General features: G+C 39.1%; 1 protein-coding gene across 1 annotated transcript; it reads right to left on the bottom strand.

The window, feature by feature from the left end:
* Positions 1-19834: 19834 nt before the first annotated feature.
* hmgn6 (high mobility group nucleosome binding domain 6) lies at positions 19835-24244 on the bottom strand. The gene is made up of 6 exons (XM_036569234.1): positions 24074-24244; positions 23216-23242; positions 22965-22994; positions 22745-22792; positions 21234-21356; positions 19835-20674 (listed from the first exon to the last, which is right to left on the bottom strand). Exons 1-6 carry the CDS (start codon positions 24086-24088, stop codon positions 20627-20629), a joined length of 291 nt encoding a protein of 96 aa, XP_036425127.1. The 5' UTR covers positions 24089-24244; the 3' UTR covers positions 19835-20626.
* Between the last annotated feature and the right edge of the window lie 851 nt (positions 24245-25095).

Raw genomic sequence — 25095 nt, 5'->3', positions numbered from 1 at the left:
TTAAGTCTAAGCTAAAAACCTACTTGTATAGTCAAGCCTTTGGTAATTAGTTTTCCCTGTTAGTTCTATACCTGCCAGAGTCTCTGCTAACACTGTAATTTGTGATCGGTCACCCATTACAGAACTGATGGGTTACCAACATTGAGCCTCCTGCTGTACAACGCCGTGCAAACCTCACCCTCACAACCTGACCCCACTGATAATACTGCTGTTGCTGCATGAACTATTCAAAATTATTCACTTGAACCAATCAATCATTCAAACTAATTCAAAGTAATCAATCACCCATTGTAGAACTGACTGTGTTTTTCCTCTCTTTCCTTTGCCGAGTTGAACAGCTGCCCATCCTGCTGCTGATGCTGCTGCCTCTGCTGCCTTGATCGGGTGCCACTGCTCACCGTGCAAACCTCACCCCCACAACCTGACCCCACTGATGCTGCTGCTGCTGCCGCTGCTGCAGCATGAACTGAACTATTCAAATTAATTGTTTCCTTCACCTTTACCCTGTTTTTGTACTATAATACTTTGTACTAACAATGTTTACTATCCTGTGTCGACCAGAGGAGGATGGGTTCCCCTCAAGGTTTCTTCCTGTTTCTCTTAGGGAGTTTTTCCTTGCCACTGTCGCCACTGGCTTGCTCATGGGGGCTCGGACCCGGATTTCTTTTTGTAATGCTCATTTCCTTGTAAAGCTGCTTTGTGACAACACCTGTTGTAAAAAGCGCTATATAAATAAACTTTACTTACTTACTAAACTTTACTAGTACACGGCTCCAGTGAGACCACACAACAACTGCAGAAATAGATGGCAAAAAATAAATACATGACCAGCCATTCTAAACCTGCAAGAATATATTAACTCTACTTTAACTCAGTTCTTGAGTTCAGAATTTGAGTATTCTCTCTATAAATGACACTATTTTGATCACAGTTTAACTGTAAGCCAGGCATATAAGAGGCATCCAGCATTCACATTAAATATGAAATAATTTATGATGGTTTATTTGGAAAGTCACAGATGCATCTCAGCATAAAATTATGTATGTGTGTGTGTGTGTGTGTGTGTGTGTGTGTGTGTGTGTGTGTGTGTTTGTGTGCAGACCCCCACATATGGCCAAAAGTATGTGGACACCCCTCCTAATTATTGAATTCAGGTGTTTCAGCCACATCCATCCCTCACTGCTAAAGAATCAAGTACATAACCATGCAATCTCCATAGACAAATGCTGGCAGTGGATTGGGTGTTAGTGAAGAGCTCAGTGACTTTAAACATGGCACTGTCATAGGATGTCACCTTTGCCACAGGTCAGTTTGTAAAATTTATGCACTGCTAAATCTGCCACAGTCAACTATAAGCACTATTATTGCATCTAGTGGCAGCAACAGCTCAGCCACAAAGTGATAGACTTCACAAAGTGGGCCGCTGGGTGCTGAAGCGTGTAGTGTGTAAAAGATCACTTTGTACAATGCCACACATCAGCTGGAGTAGTGTAAAGCATGCTGACACTGGACTCTGGAGTGATGAATCACGCTTCACTATCTAACAGTCTGATGAACAAACCTGATTTTGGTGGATGCCAGGAGAACACTGCCTACTGGAATGTATAGTGCCTACAGTTAATTTGGTGGAGGAGGGATAATGGTCTGGGGCTGTTTTTCAGTTTGTGCTAGACTTACAGTGTAGGGTAATTTCAATGCTACAGCATACAAAGACATATTAGACTATTCTATTCTTCCAATTATTATTCTTGTAGCGACAGTTTGGGGAAAGCCCTTTCCTTTTCCAACATGACTTGTCCTTCTGTCCAAGCCATGTCTATGAGACACTGTTTGATGAGTTTGAGAAACTCCAGTGGCCTGCAAAGAGTGCTGACGTCAGCCCCACTAAAGACCTGTAGGTTGAATTGGAACGTCAACCACAAACCAGGCCTTCTCATCCAACATCAGTGCCTGACCTCACAAATGCTTTTTTGACTGAGGGGGCACAAATTCTTGATGATATTTTTAATTAAATATAGTGTATATATGATTTTCACAGCATTGCAGTCTGTTTTTAATTACATTTTGCACAGCATCCCAACTTTTTTGGAAAAGGGGTTGTATAACTGCACAAGTGTAAAATTTATACATTACTGCGCAAAAGTCAGAGGCCATTTAGTTACTTGATTTAATTTATTCAGGTAATATTTCTGAGAAGATTGGATATATGATAATCCATTTGCATAATGAAGGAGAAAGTCCAAAATTTGTGAAAAAACAGAGGTTTCCAAAACTGTAGTTTAATACTGTAAATACCCCTGAGAGTCCTGCTAACAAGGAAAGTACACACAAAACACATCATCCCTCACACATACAAAGCAGATGTATTTTACATATACATACATCATTTAAGTATGTCAGTTACAAAACATTATTAAAAAAATGAGATCACAAAGTCACCATCAAATAAATGGTACTTAAATCTTTCATCTTTGAGAAAAAGGAGAAAATCAAGTTCCACTCTTGCTTTAGATCTGAAATAATCCACAGATGTTTCTGTCCATCTTTCCACTGTGAGAGCAAATCAACACTATTGGTCTGAAAGGATGTGTAGCTGTCAAGAAGTTGTTACTAAGGAAAGGAAATAGAAAAAAAGAAGAAAATTTGCAAATCAAACAAAGAACCTGCAGCTGGTGGTGTTCTCAGAGTAGTAGACTGTCCATGCAAGAGTCCAGGCCTCAACATGTGTTTTGGATTACTTGTGGCATGAGAAACAGAAAATGCAACCAACTTCTAAGACTGAACTTTGGATGTGTGGAAAAATATCCCTGCAGATTTCTTTGAAAACCTGAAAGCAAGTCTCTTGAAAAGAATAGAAGCTGTTATAAATGCAAAGGGTGTGCACACTAAATACTGTATAATTGTATACACATTTGCTATTATTTTTAGTTGTTGAGGATTTTATGTCATTTTCTCTTAAATACATCTTTTTGGCTTTTTCCCCAATGCAGAAAAAATGCATAATTTGTACCTTATGGCCAGTTTGACTAGAAATGAAATAAATGAAGGGTGGTCCCATACTTTCGCACAAAGCATGTGGATCACGGCCAAACAGATGGTATAGTGTACCATTCCTTTTCATTTAGTCATTGCAAAGCACTTATTAATTACTGCACTGAGAAACAGAACCTTTAGGTTCTATCTTTAAATTATGGCCATGGTGGCTGCTAGGGGTGCGGGAAAAAATCAATTCTTAGACGCATCGCGATGCGGACGTGAATGATTCTGAATCGCTTCATAAATGTCAAAAATCGATTTTCTAACTATTTAATTTATAACGTAATGTTGACGGAACGCAAAAGGCGGAACTGGAAGTGTGGAAGTGCAGCGCCCGGACAGTCTGTGGCGGCACATAACAAAAATACAACTGGATGAGTGAGAAATCTGACTGGCCCTCTGCATTAAAGCCAGGTTAGATCAGGAGTTACAACACAAATGTTCAGAAGAGACATTTTGCCTTTCAACAAAGTCAAACCACCTTGGGAGCCACAACATTTAATGTCCAGTATGTCTCAGTATGTGATAATGTCCTAGTATGGGCTAAAAATATAAACGAGAGCGCAGATTTACTCTGCTCTGCTTTAAGCTTTAGCTACAGCCGCTTTCCTCACATCTCCGCCAGAAAACTTTTCTTCAAAACTAGAAGAGTTTCTTGTAAAATGTCTCAGCATCCGGCTGTTTTACGAGGCTGAAGTCGCTTCTCATTCGCCAGCTTCTCGTTCTAATTTTTCCGTTCCACCTTAAATTCTGCCTTGGCCGCCGAATGTAACTGCTGCACCATTTAAGGTGGAACGGGAAAATTCGAAAGAGAAGCGAGTTCAGTCTCTCGTTGCAGATTTAACCAACCGCGCTGCTTATAAATGCGAATAAGTCCTCCAAATGTTCGTCTTAATCTCTGTTTTTTCGTTCGCTACTGGCGAGGCCAGACCTCGGTGCTATGTGAGCTGCTGTCTGCTGTCTGTTCTCAGTCGTTGAGAACCAGGGCTTTCGCGCTATGCTGCACACTTTGGAGCCGAGATTCAGCGTCCAGTTTTGAAAATACCGAAGTTATGAGATCACTAAAGAAAACGGGAAGAACGGCTGTAATTTGCTTCGTTTACACCCATTACCACTGGATCTTATTTCAGGGCAACAGCGCATTTTATCGCAGATGAGTGGCAGCAGCGTCTCTGAATGAGCGCCATCTAGTTCACTTGCGACATCACTTCCATTTGATTTATTAATAAAATATATGTTAGATATTAAAAGCAAAGTATTTGTAATGATCCATAATGCATTTACATTATGGATCATTACAAATATTTTGCTTTAAAACCAGTAGGAAGATAGAAATCCTGTATAGAGAAAAAAGATGCATCGAGATGCATCGATAATCATTTTATAATCGCATCGCAGCCCTCTGAATCTTAATCGAATCGTGAGGTGCCTAAAGATTCCCACCCCTAGTGGCTGCACATGTGACAGTAAATATATATATATATATATATATATATATATATATATATATATATGTGTGTGTGTGTGTGTGTGTGTGTGTGTGTGTGTGTGTGTGTGTGCTTAAACAGTGAATTTTGATTACCAGCATGTCTCGATGGAGTTTTTCTGAGCATGACTTCAACGCACTTAGTCTTTCTACATTGATTAAGAAGACCTTCTACAAAATCTAAGCTCAGACAACAAGGCAGCTGGGGACTGCCTTTTACTCAGCTTTTATTTGTTAATTAGGCCCGGGCCCAGTTTGATTGTCATTATGTCCATTAAACCAACATGATGATTAATACATAGTGCATTTCTCAAAGGATGTGCACTTTGGAGATGTTGAAGAGCTCATAACAATTGTTTTTGAGATCAATCGTGCAAGAATCGTGCAAGAAGGGACTACCACTGAAGGGGAACAATTTCCTAAGGTCCTAGAGGTAGTTTTCATGACTGACTTTTTTCATAGATTTTTATATAATTATGTACCTGTGTTTGAGGAGTTTTACACCAGAGGGCTTATTCTTTGCTGCCAGTGGTAGACATCACTGCATACTTAAATGTTTTCTCTGAACAAACATATCTGATGAACTCGGTCAGGTAATTAGCAAGTTCTTCATGAGTTTAATCACATGTGGTGAACATGGAAAAAGCCTATGCCTCTCTTCTAATAGCTAGGATGATGCAGTCTTGAGAGTTAAGTGAGACTGGATTAAGACACAGAGTTTACTGTCAAAGACATTAAACTAACCAGCCAGATTCCTCTTTTCTTTTCAAGAGACATCCAGAAGTATGACTTTGTTACTACAGACATAGCAATGCTGCCCTCTACAGACAACCTCCAGGAATAACAGGTCTTCAAAATTCCAGTTTGGTTAAACCTTGCCACAAAATGTTTTAGGCAGTTAAAGTGATTTTGAATGCATGTTTTGGATAGGCTGAGTGATTCATCACATAAACAAAAACAGTTCTACCACTAACTTTCAAAAAAATCCCCTGCCAATTTTAATCCTGCAGTTAGAGAACTAGCCTGGTCCTTCGAAGCGTATAATCTCTTGATGGGTTGTAAACACGTGAAGGTAAATGGGAATGTGCAGTGATTGAGCAGACCTTTTTTAGTGACTCACTCTTTTTGTGTGCGCCAGAAGCCAGAGTATGCAGGTAGAGCCAGCAGAGATTCACACATCCGACAGTGGGGACATGTGACTCATGATGCTACAGCCCAACAGGAAGATAATGGCCAATTACATAACAAATAGCTACAGCTGACCCATTACGTCAGCAGGGGATACAGCCACAGCCATGGGTATGTAAAAAAAACATTTATACTTATGTCGCCTGTGACGTGTCCTTGGTGTCACTGCATGTATATTAAGCCTACAGGACTCCAGATTACCCCTTGTTTGCTGATCTAAGATGCTGCTGACCAGCACACAGACCTATTGCCATTGTTCTATATTCTATTAACGCAGCTATTTGTCACATTATACTGATATTAAAACATGGATTGGTTCCCTTTTCACCAATTTCTGATTACTTTAACCAATAAGAAACCCTTAGAATTCACACTAAGCCACTGTGATCTTTCCCTTCCACATCTAGCGCAGGCTTTGAAGCGTAGCGACATACCTGCATGAAATTTTGTACTTCTCACAATAGCTCTCGGTTCTGTCTAGCATTTTAATGTCGACTAGATATAGATGTGTTAATAGCATTTCATAGAACTGTGAGTCAGAGATTGTATCAAAGTAAGTGACCTGTCCTGTGTCTATACTAAAATATATGACATTACGTTGCATACAGCACACAATGCACATTTCAAAATGCCATTTAAGTTTTCAACATTCAGGATTGTCCTGACTTGACATTCATCTGTGTGGCATATAGTGCACCATTTTGTTCTTCATGCAGTCTAGTTTAGACTGGCCAACAAGGACCAGGGTTCTGCAGTGTCTGGCACAGTTTGGTCATTTGCCTGCTCAAACACTGCTAAAACAACCTCCATGACCATTACTGAAGAATTGTGGACTATACACTTTTATTATTATTTTTAACAGCCTATTCAACAGATATACCCAAAGTTGACAATGTATAGGGTTGATGATCTGCCTTCAGGGATCACGTTGTGGTTCTGTAATGTGTTTTAAGGCGGGAGAATTGAGGTGGCTTCTGTCTGTGTCTTTTCATGTCTGAAAGGCTGAGGGGATAATGGGCCTCCTCCAGAGACTGCAGCGACTGAAAGCCACTATAGAGATTAAGGCCGTTTGATTTCCTCATTAAGCACAGCTGCAATAATAGAGCTGGTCAATAACCCAAGACACCTTTACTGTCAAGCTTGTTTGTAGAATTTCCACAGCGTATGGGATGATGACCAGACAGACTATACACATAGTTGATGTATGTAAATAGAATAAGCAGCATCCATAGAAGTAACGGCACAGGGTAGCACAATAGAACTTAGCAAGAGAAGCAGGTGAAAGCTGCCAATTATATTGCATCTGATTTGTCTTCTTTCACCCTGGATGCATCACATATATTCCCCACTGTATTTGGGGTTGACGCAGCTGTGTCTGTCACACAGTGGATGTGAATCCAGTGAATGAGGTCTAATTGGGTCATTTTTCTCATGCCCCAGTTGTTTCATTTTTTTGTGCTATGGGTTTTGAGCTGGAAGCCTTTGGAAGCATGACCTATGTACACTGGTACTACTTCCACTCAACCACCTCATGGGCATTTGACTAGCATGAGAAGAACCTGATTTTGTGTGGAGGTAGGGGAACAAAGATGTGAGAGAGTGGGGATGTTGGGGTACTCGGGAATTTTCCTTTGTACCATTTACCATCCTTAAATTTAAGCCAAAACTCTCTATTTTATATAGAAGTTATGGGAAGTTTGAATCATGTTACCAAACCGGTTCTTTCAAATTGTTTGTTTTAATGAATCAAATGTCCGATTAGAGGCGGGTTAGTATCACACCAACTCTGTATTATTAAAGGACGACATGATGGTGTAAATCAAAGCCAAGTACAAAACTACACATGGGATCAGAGTATATGCTTTGAAATCTAAACACAAACAGACTCTGAATATCTAAACCTATATCTAAACCTTTATTAACTGGGAAGGTTGTTAACTGCTGCTGTAAAATGAGTTAACCACAGCTGCATTTGTTAGGATTTGTGAAGCTGAAAGTAATTCAGGAACCCTGCCTTACTTGAATGTGCTTTGTAAGACAGTCTGTTCAAAGCTTTAGATATCTGTGTTTAATTCAAAGCTTAAATTCTAATGCTAATGCGCAAACCCTACACTCTACCTCTAAGCGTACATAAAATGGAAAATTAATGAAATTACTGGAACATTCTATGCCTTATTTCATGTTTCTGTTATCAATAAGTGTTATCAGTCAAAAATGTTCAAGAACCGATTAAGTTTGGCTGTCAGGAACCACTGCAGTGGCTGTTGGGTTTGTCTCATGGATTTTCAGTTCTGTCTGCCTGGAGAGTCTGACTCAGCTCAGAGTGTCTTTAGCGGGGAGCCCCTAGAAGTCACATGCTCACAGCACAACTACATACCAGGAAACTACAGACTACAGAGAAAATGTATGCAAATTCAAAAGGTAATCTGTAATGTGTGATGTTTTATGTTACAATTTTGAGGTTAATTTTTTAAAGATTATTATTCAAATTTTAGCCTATATTCAGCCTATAATATTGCAAGATGCTGCAGAAAAATTTTATTCAGCCAAACTTTCAAATCGATGAAATCATGAAAAAGAACCAGTTCAAAAGAGCAATGTGTTCACTAATTGAACAAAACTATTTCACAGCACACAGAGTAAACGGCTGCATAGTCATTGTAGCATAACAAGATACATCATAGCAGCTGAAACTAGCAAAAACTAACCCTAGCTAGCCAACTGATGTTAACTAAAACTGCACTGCATTAACTAGCTAGCTAGCCTGTTAGACAGTGTTAGCAAGACCCAAAATGAACTGTTTGCTGCCGACATTTTATGACCAAATAATCACTGCTGGTTATAACTCTTTGCTTAATTTATAATTTAACCCACCTTTATATATTTGTTGTGTTTTTGTTACACCATGCAGTCTCTGTCTCTGCTGACTAAATCTAGAGTTATGATGTCACAAACACTCTGTGCCTGGTTCCTACCACGCACAGAAAAAAGTTTAAAAGTTGTTAAAACTGGGCATATGCTGTTATTAAAAAATCAGTCACTTTTTTTAAATACTTAATACTAAAGCTCAGCTGCCCAATTTCTGTATGTTGCTACAACAGAATCTGTTATTATAGACCTCTTGTTCAAATTTAGCCTTTAAATGGATTCCCTTTAAGAGCCTCCCTTATCAAAAAAATAAATAAATAAATTTGTGGCACTTTATCCAATGTTCCAATTTTCCAGTTTCCAATTTTCGTCACTGATATCCAATGTATATTTCATAAAAAGATAAAAACTCTTTGTAGGTGATAGGTCTTTGTAAGTAATTAGCTCAAATTTTACACTGAAAAAACGAGATAAACTTTACCAAAGTCTTACCAAAAAGACACAATTATATGAGCTTCTACGCTCATTGTACATTTTATCAGCTCCACTTACTATATAGGTGCAGTTTGTAGTTCTGTTTCTCTGCATACTTTGTTAGCACATTTTACCCTGTTCTTCCCTGGTCAGGACCCCCATGGACCCTGACAGAGCAGGTACTATTTGGGTGGTGGGTCATTCTCAGCACTGCAATAACACTGACGTGGTGGTGTGTTAGTGTGTGTTGTGCTGGTACGAGTGGATCAGACACAGCACTGGTGGAATTTCTAAACACTGTGTCCACTCACTGTCCACCCTATTAGACACTCCTACCTTGTCAGTCCACCTTGTAGATGTAAAGTCAGAGACGATAGCTCATCTGCTGTTGCACAGTTTGTGTTGGTCATCCTCTAGTCTTCCATTAGTGGTCACAGGATGCTGGTCACAGGACGCTGCCCACAGGACGCTGTTGGCTGGATATTTTTGGTTGGTGGAATATTCTCAGTCCAGCAGTGACACTGAGGTGTTTAAAAACTCCACTCAGACCAGCACAACACACCACCACCACATCAGTGTTACTGCAGTGCTGAGAATGATCCAACATCCAAATAGTACCTGCTCTGTGATGGTCCATGGAGGTCCTGACTACCTGAACAGGGTAAAAGGGGCTAACAAAGTATGCAGAGAAACAGATGGACTACAGTCTGTGATTGTAGAACTACAAAGTGAACCTATATAGTAAGTGGAGCTGATAAAATAGACAATGAGCGTAGAAACAAGGAGGTGGTCATAATGTTATGCCTCATCGGTGTATGTTACAATTAAAAGAAATTCTTAGAAACATTGTAAACCAAGTATATCTATCTATCTATCTATCTATATATATATATATATATATATACAGAGGGATGGGGGAGTAGCTAACTAGTGTGCTACTTCTTGTAGCTAAAAGCTGTAGCCGCTACAGTTTTATGAAATGTAGCTAATAGCTGTAGCGCCTACAAATTTTTGTATAGCTATAGCGATAATTTTCACTACAATTTCGCTACAGGCTTCAGACAATCTGGCCAAAATCTGAACCATAGAACGCAGTCATTAACTGGGCCAGTGCCGATTGTGCAATCCTGACTGAACCACGGACAGTTAGAGCAAACGGTCATGCACTGGCCTCACGCGCAGATCACCCCTTACCAGTAGGCTTAGCTGAGGGGTCGGCAACTGAAATGTTAAGAAGAGCCATTTAGTCCTTTCAACAAAAATCAAACCACCTTGGGAGCCACAACATTTTATGTCCGTTTTACCATTTTGGCTGGAAATACACTATATTGCCAAAAGTATTCACTCACCCATCCAAATCATTGAATTCAGGTGTTCCACTCACTTCCATGGCCACAGGTGTATAAAACCAAGCACCTAGGCATGCAGACTGCTTCTACAAACGTTTGTGAAAGAATGGGTCGCTCTCAGGAGCTCAGTGAATTCCAGCGTGATACCGTGATAGGATGCCACCTGTGCAACGAGTCCAGTCGTGAAATTTCCTCACTACTAAATATTCCATAGTCAACTGTCAGTGGTATTATAACAAAGTGAAAGCGATTGGGAACGACAGCAACTCAGCCACAAAGTGATAGGCCACGCAAAATGACAGAGAAGGGTCAGTGGATGCTGAGGCGCATAGTGCGCAGAGGTCACCAACTTTCTGCAGAGTCAATCGCTACAGACCTCCAAACTTCATGTGGCCTTCAGATTAGCTCAAGAACAATGCGTAGATGGAATGGGTTTCCATGGCCGAGCAGGTGCATCCAAGCCTTACATCACCAAGCACAATGCAAAGCGTTGAATGCAGTGGTGTAAAGCGCGTCGCCACTGGACTCTAGAGCAGTGGAGACGTGTTCTCTGGAGTGACGAATCACGTTTCTCCGTCTGCCAATCTGATGGACGAGTCTGGGTTTGGCGGTTGCCAAGAGAACGGTACTTGTCTGACTGCATTGTGTCAAGTGTAAAGTTTGGTGGAGGGGGATTATGGTGTGGGCTTGTTTTTCAGGAGTTGGGCTCGGCCCCTTAGTTCCAGTGAAAGGAACTCTTAATGCTTCAGCAGACCAAGAGATTTTGGACAATTTCATGCTCCCGACTTTGTGAGAACAGTTTGGGGATGCCCCCTTCCTGTTCCAACATGACTGCGCACCAGTGCACAAAGCAAGGTCCATAAAGACATGGATGAGTAAGTTTGGTGTGGAAGAACTTGACTGGCCTGCACTGAGTCCTGACCTCAACTTGATAGAACACCTTTGGGATGAATTAGAGTGGAGACTGCAAGCAAGGCCTTCTTGTCCAACATCAGTATCTGACCTCACAAATGTGCTTCTGGAAGAATGATCAAAGATTCCCATAAACACACTCCTAAACCTTGTGGAAAGCCTTCCCAGAAGAGTTGAAGCTGTTTTAGCTGCAAAGGGTGGGCTGACATCATATTAAACCCTATGGATTAAGAATGGGATGTCACTCAAGTTCATATGCATGTGAAGGCAGACAAACGAATACTTTTGGCAATATAGTGTATGTCTCAGCATGTGCTAATACTGGCTAAAAAATCTAAACAAAAACGCAGAGTTACTTTGCTCTGCTTTAAGCTTTAGGTCAGCTATAGCTGCTTTTCTCACATCTCAGGAAACTTTTCCGCGAGTTTCTTGTAAAATGCCTCTCAACGTTTGACTTTTACGAGGCTGAAGTCGCTTCTCATTCAAATTGTTCCGTTCCACCTTAAATGTTGCCTGAGGCGCCAGATTGTACTGCTGCGCAACTGGACAATTCGAACGAGAAGCTAAGGAATGAGAAGCTGACTTAAACTTCACTACTTGACACAGATTAAACAAATCAGGAAACCAGCTGAGTGAGAGTTGGTGAATTGGCAGTTCTGCATTAACTTCAGCATTTATGACCATTTATTGTGAAAATTGTGTTAGAACTGTGTCTTATAACGATTTTACAGCAAAGGAGGATTATGTTATTTTACCTAAATATCTAGTTCTGCAGTGGAGCCGCAGCAGCTCTGCAGCAGTGGAGAGATTATTCAGCTGCGCAGGCCTGAATCTCACCCCAAACAGAGCCAGCTGGGTCACTGATGAGAATTTTGAGGCTAAAGTGTTGCTGAAGTTTAACAAAGGACTCTGAATGTCATGTCTGTACATATCTTGCTGAAATGTTTAAATTGGAGCAGTTTTATTTATCAACAGTTGACAGTGCTTCGCACAAAATTGTTCAGTTTGTGTCCGGTTATTTTTGTTGATTTTTGTTAAGAAAAACCTGGAATGATTGACTTTGCCTTTACTTAGTCTAAATTTTTGTTGGATATCACACCTTTAGTTGTGTAAGTTTGATTGTTAGTTACACTTAAACTTGGTGATCTTTTTGTATATTTGCAGCTTTTCAATTGTATGTTCCTTTCTGGCACATGATTAAATGCAGTGTCTTATTCACACTTTCAATTGGGCTTCTTTGGTGTGTCAGGTGGAGATTCACAAACATTCTGACAATCGTGCTTTGAAAGTAACTAAAAAGTAGCCACTACTTTTTCTGGAAAAGTTGCCACATTGTAGCTAGCTCCAAATTTTTCAGTAGCTATCACAACCCTGCACACACACACACACACACACACACACACATATATATATATATATATATATATAGCACAAAGTCTATAAAAGCTACAATCTGACAGCATCTCTGTGACAACAAACAATTAAGAAATCATTTTCTTTCATCTAACTACAAAAGCAAGAGCCTGGAGTTCGCCAGATGCTACTGGAACAGGGTTCTAAGGTCAGATGAGACAAAAACTAAGCCTTTTGACAATAAACCCTCAAGTTGAATAGTGTAAAATGAAGAATGGTTATACAGAAAAGAACCCAAGCACCCTTTCCCCACTGTTAGGTACGGCGGAATACCTGTGATGTTTTGTGGCTATTTTTCCTCCAAAGGCCCTGTGAACTTTGTTAGGATATATGGCCTTAAGGACTCTATAAAGTATCAGGAGATTTTAAATGAAAATTTGGCAGTCTCTGTCACAAAGCTAAAACTGGTTTGTGCTTGGATTTTCCAACAAGATAATCATCCAAAGCGTAGGTCCAAACCCACAAAAAATTAACACTGCTTTTGGCATGGCCATCCCAGTCCCCTGACATGAACCCCCTTGAAAACCTTTAAGGTAGGCTGAAGGAGATGAGATTCCAAAAGAGAGGACTTAAAATCCTGGGGGTTCTGGAGAGATTCTGTATTCAGGAGCTCTGTATTCTCCAATCTCATAAGGCATTATAAGAGAAGAAACGGGCCAAAACTTGTTTCCAATTTTCTAGTTTTCCTTTTCTCTATGGAAATCACATTCAGTTTTCATGTCAAATTACAGCAAATAAAACAAAAGACGAATAAAGCAAATTATACAATCAAATGTGATTAAACACGATTAGTTATTTTAATCATTTGACAGACCTATGTATAATACTTTTTTGTTCAAATAAAACGGGGATGCGCAACCATGTATGTTTGCTCCCTCCCTAATAAATGTGAAGTGCAGGTACACCACTTGCTCCATTGTTTAGGTGCCTATGCCCATGCCCACAATTACTAGTCACAAACCTGTATTCATCTGCCAACCTGATGGTAACTGAACCTGGTTGTTTGGCAGAACTAAGGTGTAGATTCCGGTACCCAAGAACATGGACGTCTGTTGTAATTAGAACTACCACCTTCTGTTTCCCTTGTTAGACTTTGACATGGAGCAAATAGTTTTGGTGTTGTGTTGCAGCAGGGCAATGTAATCTGTACTCACACATCTGTTCATGCATCTGTCTGCTCACCTTCGAGACTACAAACAGCACTGTGCATTGCTCTGCTCTGGCCCAGCAACTGGCCTCTGACTTTTGCACTTCCTCACAGCTGTCTGAGGCCATACACCTTATTCACACAGCAGCCATTTTGCTTGCACACGGTGGAAGCAGAGCGATTGGTTGCTTGCAAAACCAAATACTTTTGTCTTGAGTGTGGTAGCCTTGAATATGGTATGACCCGCTGCTCACATGGTCTTTCTCAATTCCACTTGGAATGATAAACAATACTCAAATATGAGAGCTAATTATTTGGTATTATTTTATATTTATCAGTAGAGACATGACTCATACAGTTAGCTAACTAGCTTAGCCATCGCTAATCATATTTGTTAAAGGCTCCTTCATCAAACTATTCAATAACAATAACATCTATTACAAAAAAAAGGTCAAATGGACAACATCACAATAATACAATACGCATAACAGCTAGGTCAATACCTTTTATGCAACGATAAAGTACTAACTTGTACATGTCTAAAATCTCATGCTGAAAAATTGCTGAGTAGCTAAAGTATATAAATATTCACTCAATTCACTCATTTCATTCATTCAAGCAGAATCTGTAAATCCATGCCTCTAGTAAACATTAGCTATAACATTCTGTAAATGTTATAGCTACCCCTAAAGGCTGTTTTATACTTATGCGTTTGTGTATCTGCAAACATTGGCAGGCATTGTACACAGATGTTCGGGTAGGTGTATGCCAACATACTCCAACATCTACCCTAGGGACTGGTTTTATGAGTTTTGTCATTCCATGCCACTAGGACCAATTATGACCAAATTTAAACAGCTATTTTGACTCATGGTGAGAACTTAAACAAACTAATTTAAACTTTACACCAGATCATAGTCCTAATGCCCTCCACATCATTCCTAATTGTCCACTTTATTTTCGACTCCAATCACTGCTTTCAGGGTTTTTTTTACCTCGAGCCAGTGTTCCTGGGAATGTACTTTGAACTTGAAGATCCAGATTTACAAATAAATGTGCTTGGGAGATCTGTAAAAGTGAGACCTGATGATTCGACAGAGTACAAGATGCCCATTTTCAAAGGCAAACACAAATAATGGTGTCAGCCCAAGTGGAGGAAAAAAGTTGCTGTGTCGTTGTCAGCAGTTATCTGCAAACTAAAAACAAAGAGGAAATCTTGACTTTTTGCTCTCTCACTCCAATAATTAATACTCACTTCACTGTTTCTGTATTACTTTGAAGACGCTCCATTTAGTTTCTCGCTAGTTCTGGTTTGAGTCAAGCCCCGCCTCCAATACTACCCAGAGCCAATCAGCATTCGCTTGATGCACAGCTCCGTGTATTTGCAAAAAGCGTAGTTGAGAATTTTGGAGGTGTGCATGTTGTCAAACTACACTTGCTCATGAACTTTTTCTTTATTTTTCTTTTATTTACATGCATCTTCACTGAAGGATAAATCAGCTGTTACATATGTAAGTGATTTGTACAGTTTTGCTGCTGCTGTACATCTGCATTTTCTTTGTGATTAATATCGATCCATATACATACAGGTTCCCGAGGTGGTTAACGTTACTGTAAGATCAGTGGTTATCGTTTGCTGACATTGTTTGTAGCATTTTATATGTCCAAAAGAGAAAATAGACCAGTTAAAAAGTGTCTGTTGTCATTATTCAGTGGTCAGATTCTTCACCTGGTTGCACTCGATATGCACGGATTTCAGAGCTAACAGCTACACAGTAAATATAGGTAAGAATAGCCTGCCTTTAGCTAGCTGTTTAGCTAAAACTGGCTTATTGTAAGTGGGACAGAACCGTGTTCATCATGCAGCATAAACTGCGCTGCTGTGTGTATGAAGTCATGAATGCTGCTCTCTTATCATTTCACTTAAGAATTGTCTTGTTTTCGATCATGTTTAGTTTACTGACCAAGTCGGTTATTTACCTTTTCTTTTTCCTTCAGTTTTCGCTAGTTGGGGCCGTTTGTTTTGCGTTTAATGAAGCTTTTTCTCTTCTCTCTAACAAACGAGTGCAGTACGTTACGGTCCAGCGCCGCAGGAGTGATTTATTTTCCACAGACTTGTGCCATTGGCTTACTGTTGCTAAGGATACCGGCCCCGCCCCCATTGATCTAAAACACATGCGGACCGGCAGTGACTGACTAGCTAGAGTTCTTGCCTTCTCTTTAAACGTTTGTTGCCGATCCAAAGTGTTTTAGGCAGTAAAGCTGGAGTAGTGGGAAACTTCATGAGCGTTAAAGTACGTCGGTAGGTCGTTTTGAGAAGAGACGTAAAAATGCATGAGAAATGTCGAGTGTGGCTAGAGATCGTGAGATATGACCTAACGTTAATTGAGTGAATTGAACTGCATTCTCTGGAGTGATGGAGCGCCGTTCAACATCAGTACCTCATCTCACTAATGCTCTTGTGCCTGAATGCAGTCAACCCCTTATAGCAACGTTTCAACATCTAGTGAAAAGCCTTCTCAGAAAAGCAGAGGTGCTTAATACTTTTGATTTTGGAAAATATGGATGATGCAAGTGAGGACAAACATTTGAACCCACAAATTTTCCAAAACTGGCCTAAAGATGCCTTGGTGCCCATGCTGTCTCATAAGTCATTGCCTAAGAAGGCAGTTCTGTGTTGAGGGTAAGTTACCTGTAACCGAAAAAGACACACCTTAGAAGCAGCAATAGGTCACGCCATTGCCAAGGTAGTGATATCGTTGCTTAGCTCACTGCTAGTTGTTAGCATTTAGCTGCGACAGCACTAGCACTTTTTCACCCAGGAAAAAATATTTTAAGAAGGCTTGGTAACTGCACTTTTTAGAACCAAAATTACTGTTACTTTACATACATTGAACATTCACATCACAGAAAGAACCTCTTGCTCATAAAGCATCAACATTTCACTGAGTTTACTGGTTAGGCTACTTAGCATTAGCTTACCTCAAACATTAGCTTATATTAGCTAAAATTGCTAACAAGCGCTTTCAGGAGAACATTAAAAAACAAACATAATAAAGAGCTTCCATGCTCGTTGTTCTAAAATGACAAAATATAATAAAATACTACAAAAACGCAGTAGCTGTTTAGCTAAGATTAGTTGCCAACAAGCTAAAGCTGAGTTGTGAAAAACTGTTGTGTAAAAGTTGCGTAAAACTATCACAAATGACTTGAATTTGTGCAGACTCCTGCCTAATATTTCCCCATACCGCACTGCTGTTAACACAGGATTATGGGAAATGTAAGGCACCGAAGGGTACGTCTGTGTGCCCTTCAAAAACAGTCAAATGGAGGAGTGCAGTGTTTCTGCAAACATTTGCATACAACTACAGAATACTGTCTGAGGTGTAAGTTGGCAGCCATAGTATAACATAACATAGTTAGCTTGTTAGCTTTTAGCTATAAAAATTTAGTGAAGGCCCTTGTGAGTCATGAAAGTGGCAGCTGCTGCTGCATATTATTGGGGTGATTAGTAAGTTAGTAGTTATGGAAAGGTATTTTTGCAGATTTATTTGGCTGTTTTTTTGGCGCTTTCAAAATTTATATGGGGACACATCAAACTTTTGCTCCAGTTTTCCATAAGCACTGACAGATTACCCCGGTCCCACCCTGTGAGTAATGTGCTAAATGGCCTCCTTGTGAATAAGGCTATTTAAAGAAGTACAGCAGTACATCTCTATCTGCTGCTTCTGTATCATACCATCGAGTACCACAGACCAGAATCTTGACTTGTTTTCCCATACTTAGAGAAGGACTGAAAAACAGTTCACTCAAAACATCCTTATAATAAAAGACTTTGGGCACTTTGAATTTGGTGAATAAACATTTAAAATCTGTGAAAGTACAACCATTAAACTCTTAACAGTAGAGGCCACAGGATGAGACAGACATGAAGAAATGTCTTACCAAAGCTGTTCTCATTACGTATTGTATAACTTTCAAACAGTGGAGCAACACAGTAAAAAAGAATTACGACGGTTTTCTGGTATTCGGGCACACCACTAATGTTCATTTTTTAGCACAACTTCTCCTCTGGAGAAGGATGGTCTCATCTCTGAACGTTGCCCTGAAAAAACAACTTTCCATGTTCTACAAAATATGTTTTGCATATTTGTTTACTGACAGGATTCAACTGCTGGAGTATTTAAGTTGCTATGTTCTGCCAGTAAGACGCTCTCTTGACAATGAAGTCCACTGGGCAGATAACCTAATTTCAGCACTGATAATTACACTAAATTCAGCTGACACAAGGTCATTGACAATTTATCAACCAATTTTCAACCCATAATCCACATGAAAATGTTTTTTCCATTTGCACCTCTGTTTACAATATCAATTACTTTAACTTCAAAATGTCAATTCTGTGTCATCCAACGTCAAACCAATGAAACAATTTTGCTGGCCCAGAGCACTCTTAGCAACTCAAACTTGATCTTGTCAACAGACTGCATCATAACAGACGAGAAGTCAGTACTTGTGACACAGCCAAGCTTTTCACTTAGGGCCCAGTTGCCTGACGTTTTCTTTCTGTCATAGCTGGCTGTTTTTTGCTGATTATAAGGAGGCAAGTCAGAGCAAGGATGAGGTCATGCATTTACGCACATAATGTCGCTTTTGCACTGCCCAGTGACAGGCAGGCGGACTGGCTCAGGCCGTCCGATATCATGAGCAGAACGGCCCTATCAAAGAGCACATTATACTAGGACAATGGGCTAACACGTGGTCATACCCAGGAAATTATGTTTGTCAGGAAGGTGCATATACTCTCAATGTTCTCAATATTTCGGTTTCTACCCATTAACATTTTCCTCCAGCAAGTTCTCTCTATTATATCAATGGAGGATCAGCTCCCTTTCCAAAGCCAGCTAGAGAAGGCCTAAATCCATAAACACCATTACAAATCAACTTTGACTAATAAACCTCAAGAAGGGGTAGTTAACACAAGTACTTCAAAAGTATAGAGTGCAAAATACATGAAATGTATATAATTAAACTAAAAAGAAGTCAGTCTGAAATCAAAATTGGCATTTCTTTCCTTGTTAAATTATGCCTCTGTTCATATTAAGTACAGTTCATAATAGCATTTTTAAAGACAAAATTCCTGTCTTCCCATAGTATTTCAAAGTGTAGTGACTTTTGTCTGGCTATAAAACATCTGAGTTTTGATCACATCATCATTCACCAGTTGGTGGGGAAAAATTATATTATTTTTAACTATTAATGTTTTGCCTCCTACCCCAACCAATCATTGAGTGAAATGCTCAAGTAGCTCAGAGACCTTCCCCGATACTGCGTCTCACTTGGAAATACGTCATGATATAAAAGAAAAATGCATTGTACTTTCCGATTTGTGTAGACTTTAACATTAACAGCACAAGCTCTCCTGAGTATACTGATTACTGGACTCAACATTTTTTGGTGGAAAAATCTATAAGGATCCAAGCCTGAGATTTTTTTTTTCCCCATTTAAACCTAGAAAGTTTTAGAATCTTGAAAAGCTGACAAGTAAAGAAATATTAGATTTTGCACTACTTCCAGGTTACTATTTAAATTTATGTAAATTTGTAACATTGACCACGTTAGGGCCTTTGCACAAAAAAGGCTGTTTAAGTCTTATTCCTTCCATTAAAGCACATGTTCAGACAACTCTCAGTTGGATCTGATATACTCCTCAGATGCTTTTGCACAAACTTGTGGAGTCTATGCCAGCATGAGCGCTTGCAGTCATTAAAGCAAAAAGGGGGACATAGCAAATACAATAAAAATCATTAAAATTTCAAAGATTCTACTTTTCACTTATTGTTACAATGATAACTTATCATGAAAAACTTAGTATTAATGTAGAAAATACTAGTGGTGTCACTTGGACTCCACTGCATAATAATGAAGAAAGAAAAAAAAGAATGAAACAAGAAGCAAAGGTGAGGAAAATTCTACGGTTTTCTTTATTAAGAGACATCCAGAACATTAGATAGGGTACATGGACACCTGCACACGTCAATAAAGGTTAGAATTTCATCCTAGAAAATGTCATTGTTTAGAAAATCTTGTATAACAGCATAGCCTTGGATGAGCTGCTCTTGATCTTTTTTTAATTTAAACAAAATATTCTTTCTTCCTTTTTGTTTTTTTAAACCGCAGGGTAGGTTGAAATAAAGGTCAGCCCATGTAACTCTGCCCTGGAATGTTTTTAGATGTTTTTTCTTGGTATTCCTCTGTCTTATGAACAATACATTGAAATGAAAAAAAATCTAGTACAAGAAACAAAAGGAAGGAGACTCACTGCACATACGTAAGGTAAAAAAAGAGAAAAATCACTCGTTATATGGTAATATAGTTCAGATAGAGGGAGGGAAGGGCAGGTGGAAAACAGGACAACACTCAAACTGTAGAAGCAGGTATGCTCTTACTAGACCAAACAATCTATCGACACTCATGAAATGCCATTTAAAAAAAGATTTTTTAGTGTGTTCATCTCGCAGACATTTGATATGACCACTGCAAATCTGCAAGGTGCTCCGCGTTTAGCTTTAAGTTTGTGCTAAAAATCTGTACTGATACTTATAAAATCATTGATAAAAATATTCCTCTGTTAACAATATGCCTGGAAGAGAGGGGCAATAACATGAGACCGGGAGCGTTTTGAAGGGAAAAGAGAAAAGGGGGGAGGGAAGTAGTGGACAGGAAGAGAGGGACTGATGGGAGGCAGTGGTGCTACTCGGATTTTGTTTCCTCCTTGGTTTCTTCAGGAGTGTCCTCGACCTGAAGAAGTGAAGGAACACGCTCCATCATAAGTCTGCACTTGTGTACTTTAACAGTAAGTATCAGTTTACAGCACCTGTGACAATTCATCTCATAAAGCAACGTTTGTATTGAGTGCAAGTCATATGTCTTACAAGTAATCTCAACAGATACAATCTTAAAACGTTATAGAATGAAAGAGCTTAATGTCTATAGGCTGAATACATGCTTGCATATTATATTACATTAACCCCTACAAATTCCAGGTTTATTACATCCTAAGGCTTATAATTCAGTAACCACATGGACTACAGAGCAAACTGAGTTTTTCTTAGGTTAAGTGTAATAAAAGTTTGTGCCCATCAGTATCAGTACTGAGAATTTCACCAGTCTAGTAATATGAGGAACTCAAAGGGTGTCAGCTGTCTCATGACACACAGCTTCCCCTTGACTGTTTGTATACCACTAGCTATATGTTGGCTATATGACAAAAATTCTGCTGAAACTGACCACTGTAAATGAGCCTTAAAATAACAGAATTATTTTTGTACTTTGTACTCATTGATATCTCCTCACATACCGCATTGGTCTTGGCTTCTCCATTTTCTGAGTGGTTCTCCTCATTGGCCTCTGCCTCTGTGGACTCCTTGGCCTTTGCCTTGCTCTTTTTGTCCTCTTTCTTGTCTTTAACCGCTTTGTCTTTCTGACACGGACAAAACAGAGGACAGCATTTGTAGTGTACTTTTCAGGACTCAGTTAGAGAGGCAGGATTAACATGATCAGAGTAGATACTGAGTGTCTTAAATTTTCTTCTCTCTCATCTTTCCTTTGCCATAAAAATACTGACTAGGTTAAAAGGAACATTTCTAATGTAATGTGTTCGATATTTCAATGTTTTGCATAATTTTTGCATAAGTTAAATCAGGTCTGCATGTGGCCCTACACTATGGTTTCTTACTCTCATTGTTATGTAACTTACATGTTATATACATGCAAGTAACTGCATAATAAACCTTAAGATTAATAACCGACATTTCAAAAGATGAAGTTTTTAGGCTTATATAGATTAATCTCAAAGTAATCATAGTAATGCCATTAACTGTTGCTGTAACAAAACATATTAATAGTAATAATAATAATAATAATAATAATAATAATATCAGTAAATCTGTTTTATTAATTTATAATCCTTTATATTGTTAATTTTTGTGAAGTATAGAGAGTATATTTGATATTTTTTACTTTAGTATTATATATAGTCTATAAAATAACAAGTAACAAACTGTAAAAACTTTGTCAAGTAATTAACAAGGTTGAGTGCCTTGTTATCCCTTTGCAGCTGTAACACTGAGAATTTCCCCGTTGTGGGACTAATAAAGAAATATCTAATCTTATCTAACAATAATAATAATAATATTAATAATAATAATACAAAATGAAGTGTTGTAAAGTAGAAGTCTGGTCATGCCATTTTACCCATCAAGTACATAGCATAGGAAAATTCGACTAGGGTCGACCAGGGTAGGCAGAAGTTTGAATACACCCAGTCGAATTGCATGTTTTGTTGATTTTCCAAGTGAAAATAAGGTTGCAGTTTGTTCCTATACACAGAACAAACTGCAGTTTTTAATGCAAGATTTCTATTTATTTGCTGACTTTAACATATTTAAAAAGAATAAAACATACATTTTTGCATAGGCCACATTTTATGTTAAACTCAGCAAAAGAGAGTAATTGTACATTAAAATGTGCAGAGGTGTGTTATCTGTAGAGCATCTGTACTTACTTTCCCTTAGAAAGTCAACATAACATTTGAACTGGTCACCCAAAACTTTTTTTGCATAAAACTGTACAGATGTAATTCTGATGCAAACTTTTGTTTTACTTTCTTTACAGTCAGATACCATGAACCTAAAGCCTGGATCATGGCAGCTTCATGATCAACTCAGTGTTTAACATAAAGAGATATAACACTAACACAAAGATATATTAGTATATAACAAGACATTTACTACAGTGTTTTTATCATTTCTTTTAAAAAAAACTTTTCTTCTGTGTATCAAGCTTACAGGTCTAAGTATTTGTGTTTACCTTAGCTGTCTTTTTTGGTTTGGGTTCAGGCTTGGGAGGAGCCGGTCGCTGTAAATGAAACAAAGTTAACTGTAAGTTACATACTGAAAATATACAAATACTGCTATTATAAAATGAACAATTAGTTATTACACATTAATAAATGTTATGTAATGTAAAAATGTGTGAAAGACACATGCACACAGATTTATAATTAAAACATGTATTAATAACCACTTACTGCAGATAACCGTGCAGATCTTCTCTGAGGCTGAAGAGAGAGAATACAACAACTTTTTACAGAAAAACAAAACAAAACATTTTAAAACATATGTGTAAAAAGCCAGGCAACTACTTTACCTGCAAAGATTAGGTAAAATAATAAAATGTGTATTTGTGTGTGTGTATATGCATGTGTATATGTATATATATATACATATATATTATAGATAGACAGACAGATAGATATAGATAGATATAAAGAAATAATACCTCCTCCTTGGCGTCACCCTCTGCTCCCTATTGGAAGATTCACAAATAAGTCAAACAAATTCATCTTTGTTTCTCTAAGATGATACTGCAGGGGCATTTCAACCTACTATTTTTGCTTTTAGTTTCAACTAGGTAACAGCAGAGATGTCAGAATGTGTCTGTTTTATTTGAGTTGGGTTCAGTGGACAATGGAAGTGTGACATCTCTAACACCCCTTATTAGTTTGCCCCATCTGCACAACCAACCCTTGCAGAAATTCAAAAAATTAGGGCGGGAGATGCGAGAGAGGGGGAGGGGCTGACTTGAACAACCGCAGCGCCATCTGCCGTAAACTGAGCGCAATTGCAGCCATCTGGCAGCACGAACAAAGAGAAAAAATAACAAATATATCTTTTTGACACGGTGAGGGTACATATCGATAAGGGCGATCGAAAATACGTTTTGCGAGTCGTTTTTTCGAGTGCCATTGACCCCTGTTCGGGCGCTTAAGGCGATAAAAACGGCGTTTGTTCTCGGTCATTTTCACAGTGACTAGTTGGAGCTGCAAAGCATGGCTGCTTGAGGTTCACCAGCATGGAGACCAAGCTAGATTTCAGACTCCACCGAGCAAGACTGCTTGGAGAGGCAGAGTACGTGTGCACTTTGATAAAAGAATGCAAACTGAAGCCGTCTGAACCGCAATAAAATCACAGATTTTCCTAAAATATTTAGGAAGGACGTATATTTTTGCAAACAAAAGAAATTCGTGTAAAGCCAAGTCTTGTGGAGATGGCTTTACAACAAACAGCAAGCTATCAATGGCTAACTGCTTCTCTGATTTCACAGTGAAAGTATTTGCACGAACAGTAGGCTACATACCTTTCTTTTGGGCATGTTGAATTCCTGAAGGGTGTCTTTGAAATACTACTAAAAGCGAGAGTTTGAGTTGACGCCTCACAGCATATACGTGACCGTCTCCTTATCCTAAATACAGTAGTAAACACACAGGAGCATTAAAGCTAGTGGCTGAATGGGGGGGAGGGGAGCGGCTAAGACGTGATTGATGTCCGCTCGACCAATCAGAGCCCGGCGTCGAGGGCTGCGAATGAAGAAGAATAACCAAGCCGGTGTTTCTCGTACGCGCCAAAAGCTTGTTGCCCGAGCGGAGCAGGGGTTAAGAAAGTCACAAATCATTCAGTCAGTATTTTTTGCTTTTAGCACTTGGAATCGGTTCGTTACGTTTCCTACTCAATGTTTCCAACTATAAAAGGTGTATTATATGAAACACCGCATTGTTAAAGGCCATTCGGTAGCAAGTCTTCGTAAAGGTTTATGTCGTGCTTTATATTCAGCCGAGCTCCAAAATGGCGCCCTCCTTGCCCGGTGCATTCTCGCCGGTCTTTCCCTTTTTGCCAAATTCACAGCGACAACAAAAAAGGAGCCTCTATTGTGCTCGAGCTGGGAAGGCGCCTGTAGGTGGCATCATTCGCTCTCGTTCACTGGTAAAATTCTCTGGAAGCCATTTGAGCAGATTCGGCCTGAACAGAACACGTTTAGGCTGAAACATAACTCCTCTCAGGAGTCGAAAAAAGAGCAGAGATTACAGTGTTGATTTTTCAGCAGTTTCCCACATAACCTGGGGACGAAAAGATATTTCCACAGTAAAGGAAACAACTTAAGCTTAACTCCCATTTGGCTGCGGTTGGTTATTTAACGAAAACGACTGGATTCTGTAAGAAAAAGTGACTTTGCATTCGTTATGAGGGCTCACATTAAAAGGGGAATTCCACCCGTTTTTCAAAATTTCTGATTAATCCAGTCCTTTAGATGTAAACAGAGTCATTCAGAGGGGTTTAAGAGAAACTTAGCAGTCTCTGATTTCTTTACAGTGGTAGTGATAA

The sequence above is a fragment of the Colossoma macropomum genome, unplaced genomic scaffold, assembly GCF_904425465.1.
Source record: "Colossoma macropomum unplaced genomic scaffold, Colossoma_macropomum, whole genome shotgun sequence".
Classification (NCBI taxonomy): Eukaryota; Metazoa; Chordata; class Actinopteri; order Characiformes; family Serrasalmidae; genus Colossoma; species Colossoma macropomum.
Note: the sequence above shows the minus strand (reverse complement) of the source record. Positions and strands in the feature narration are given on the sequence as shown.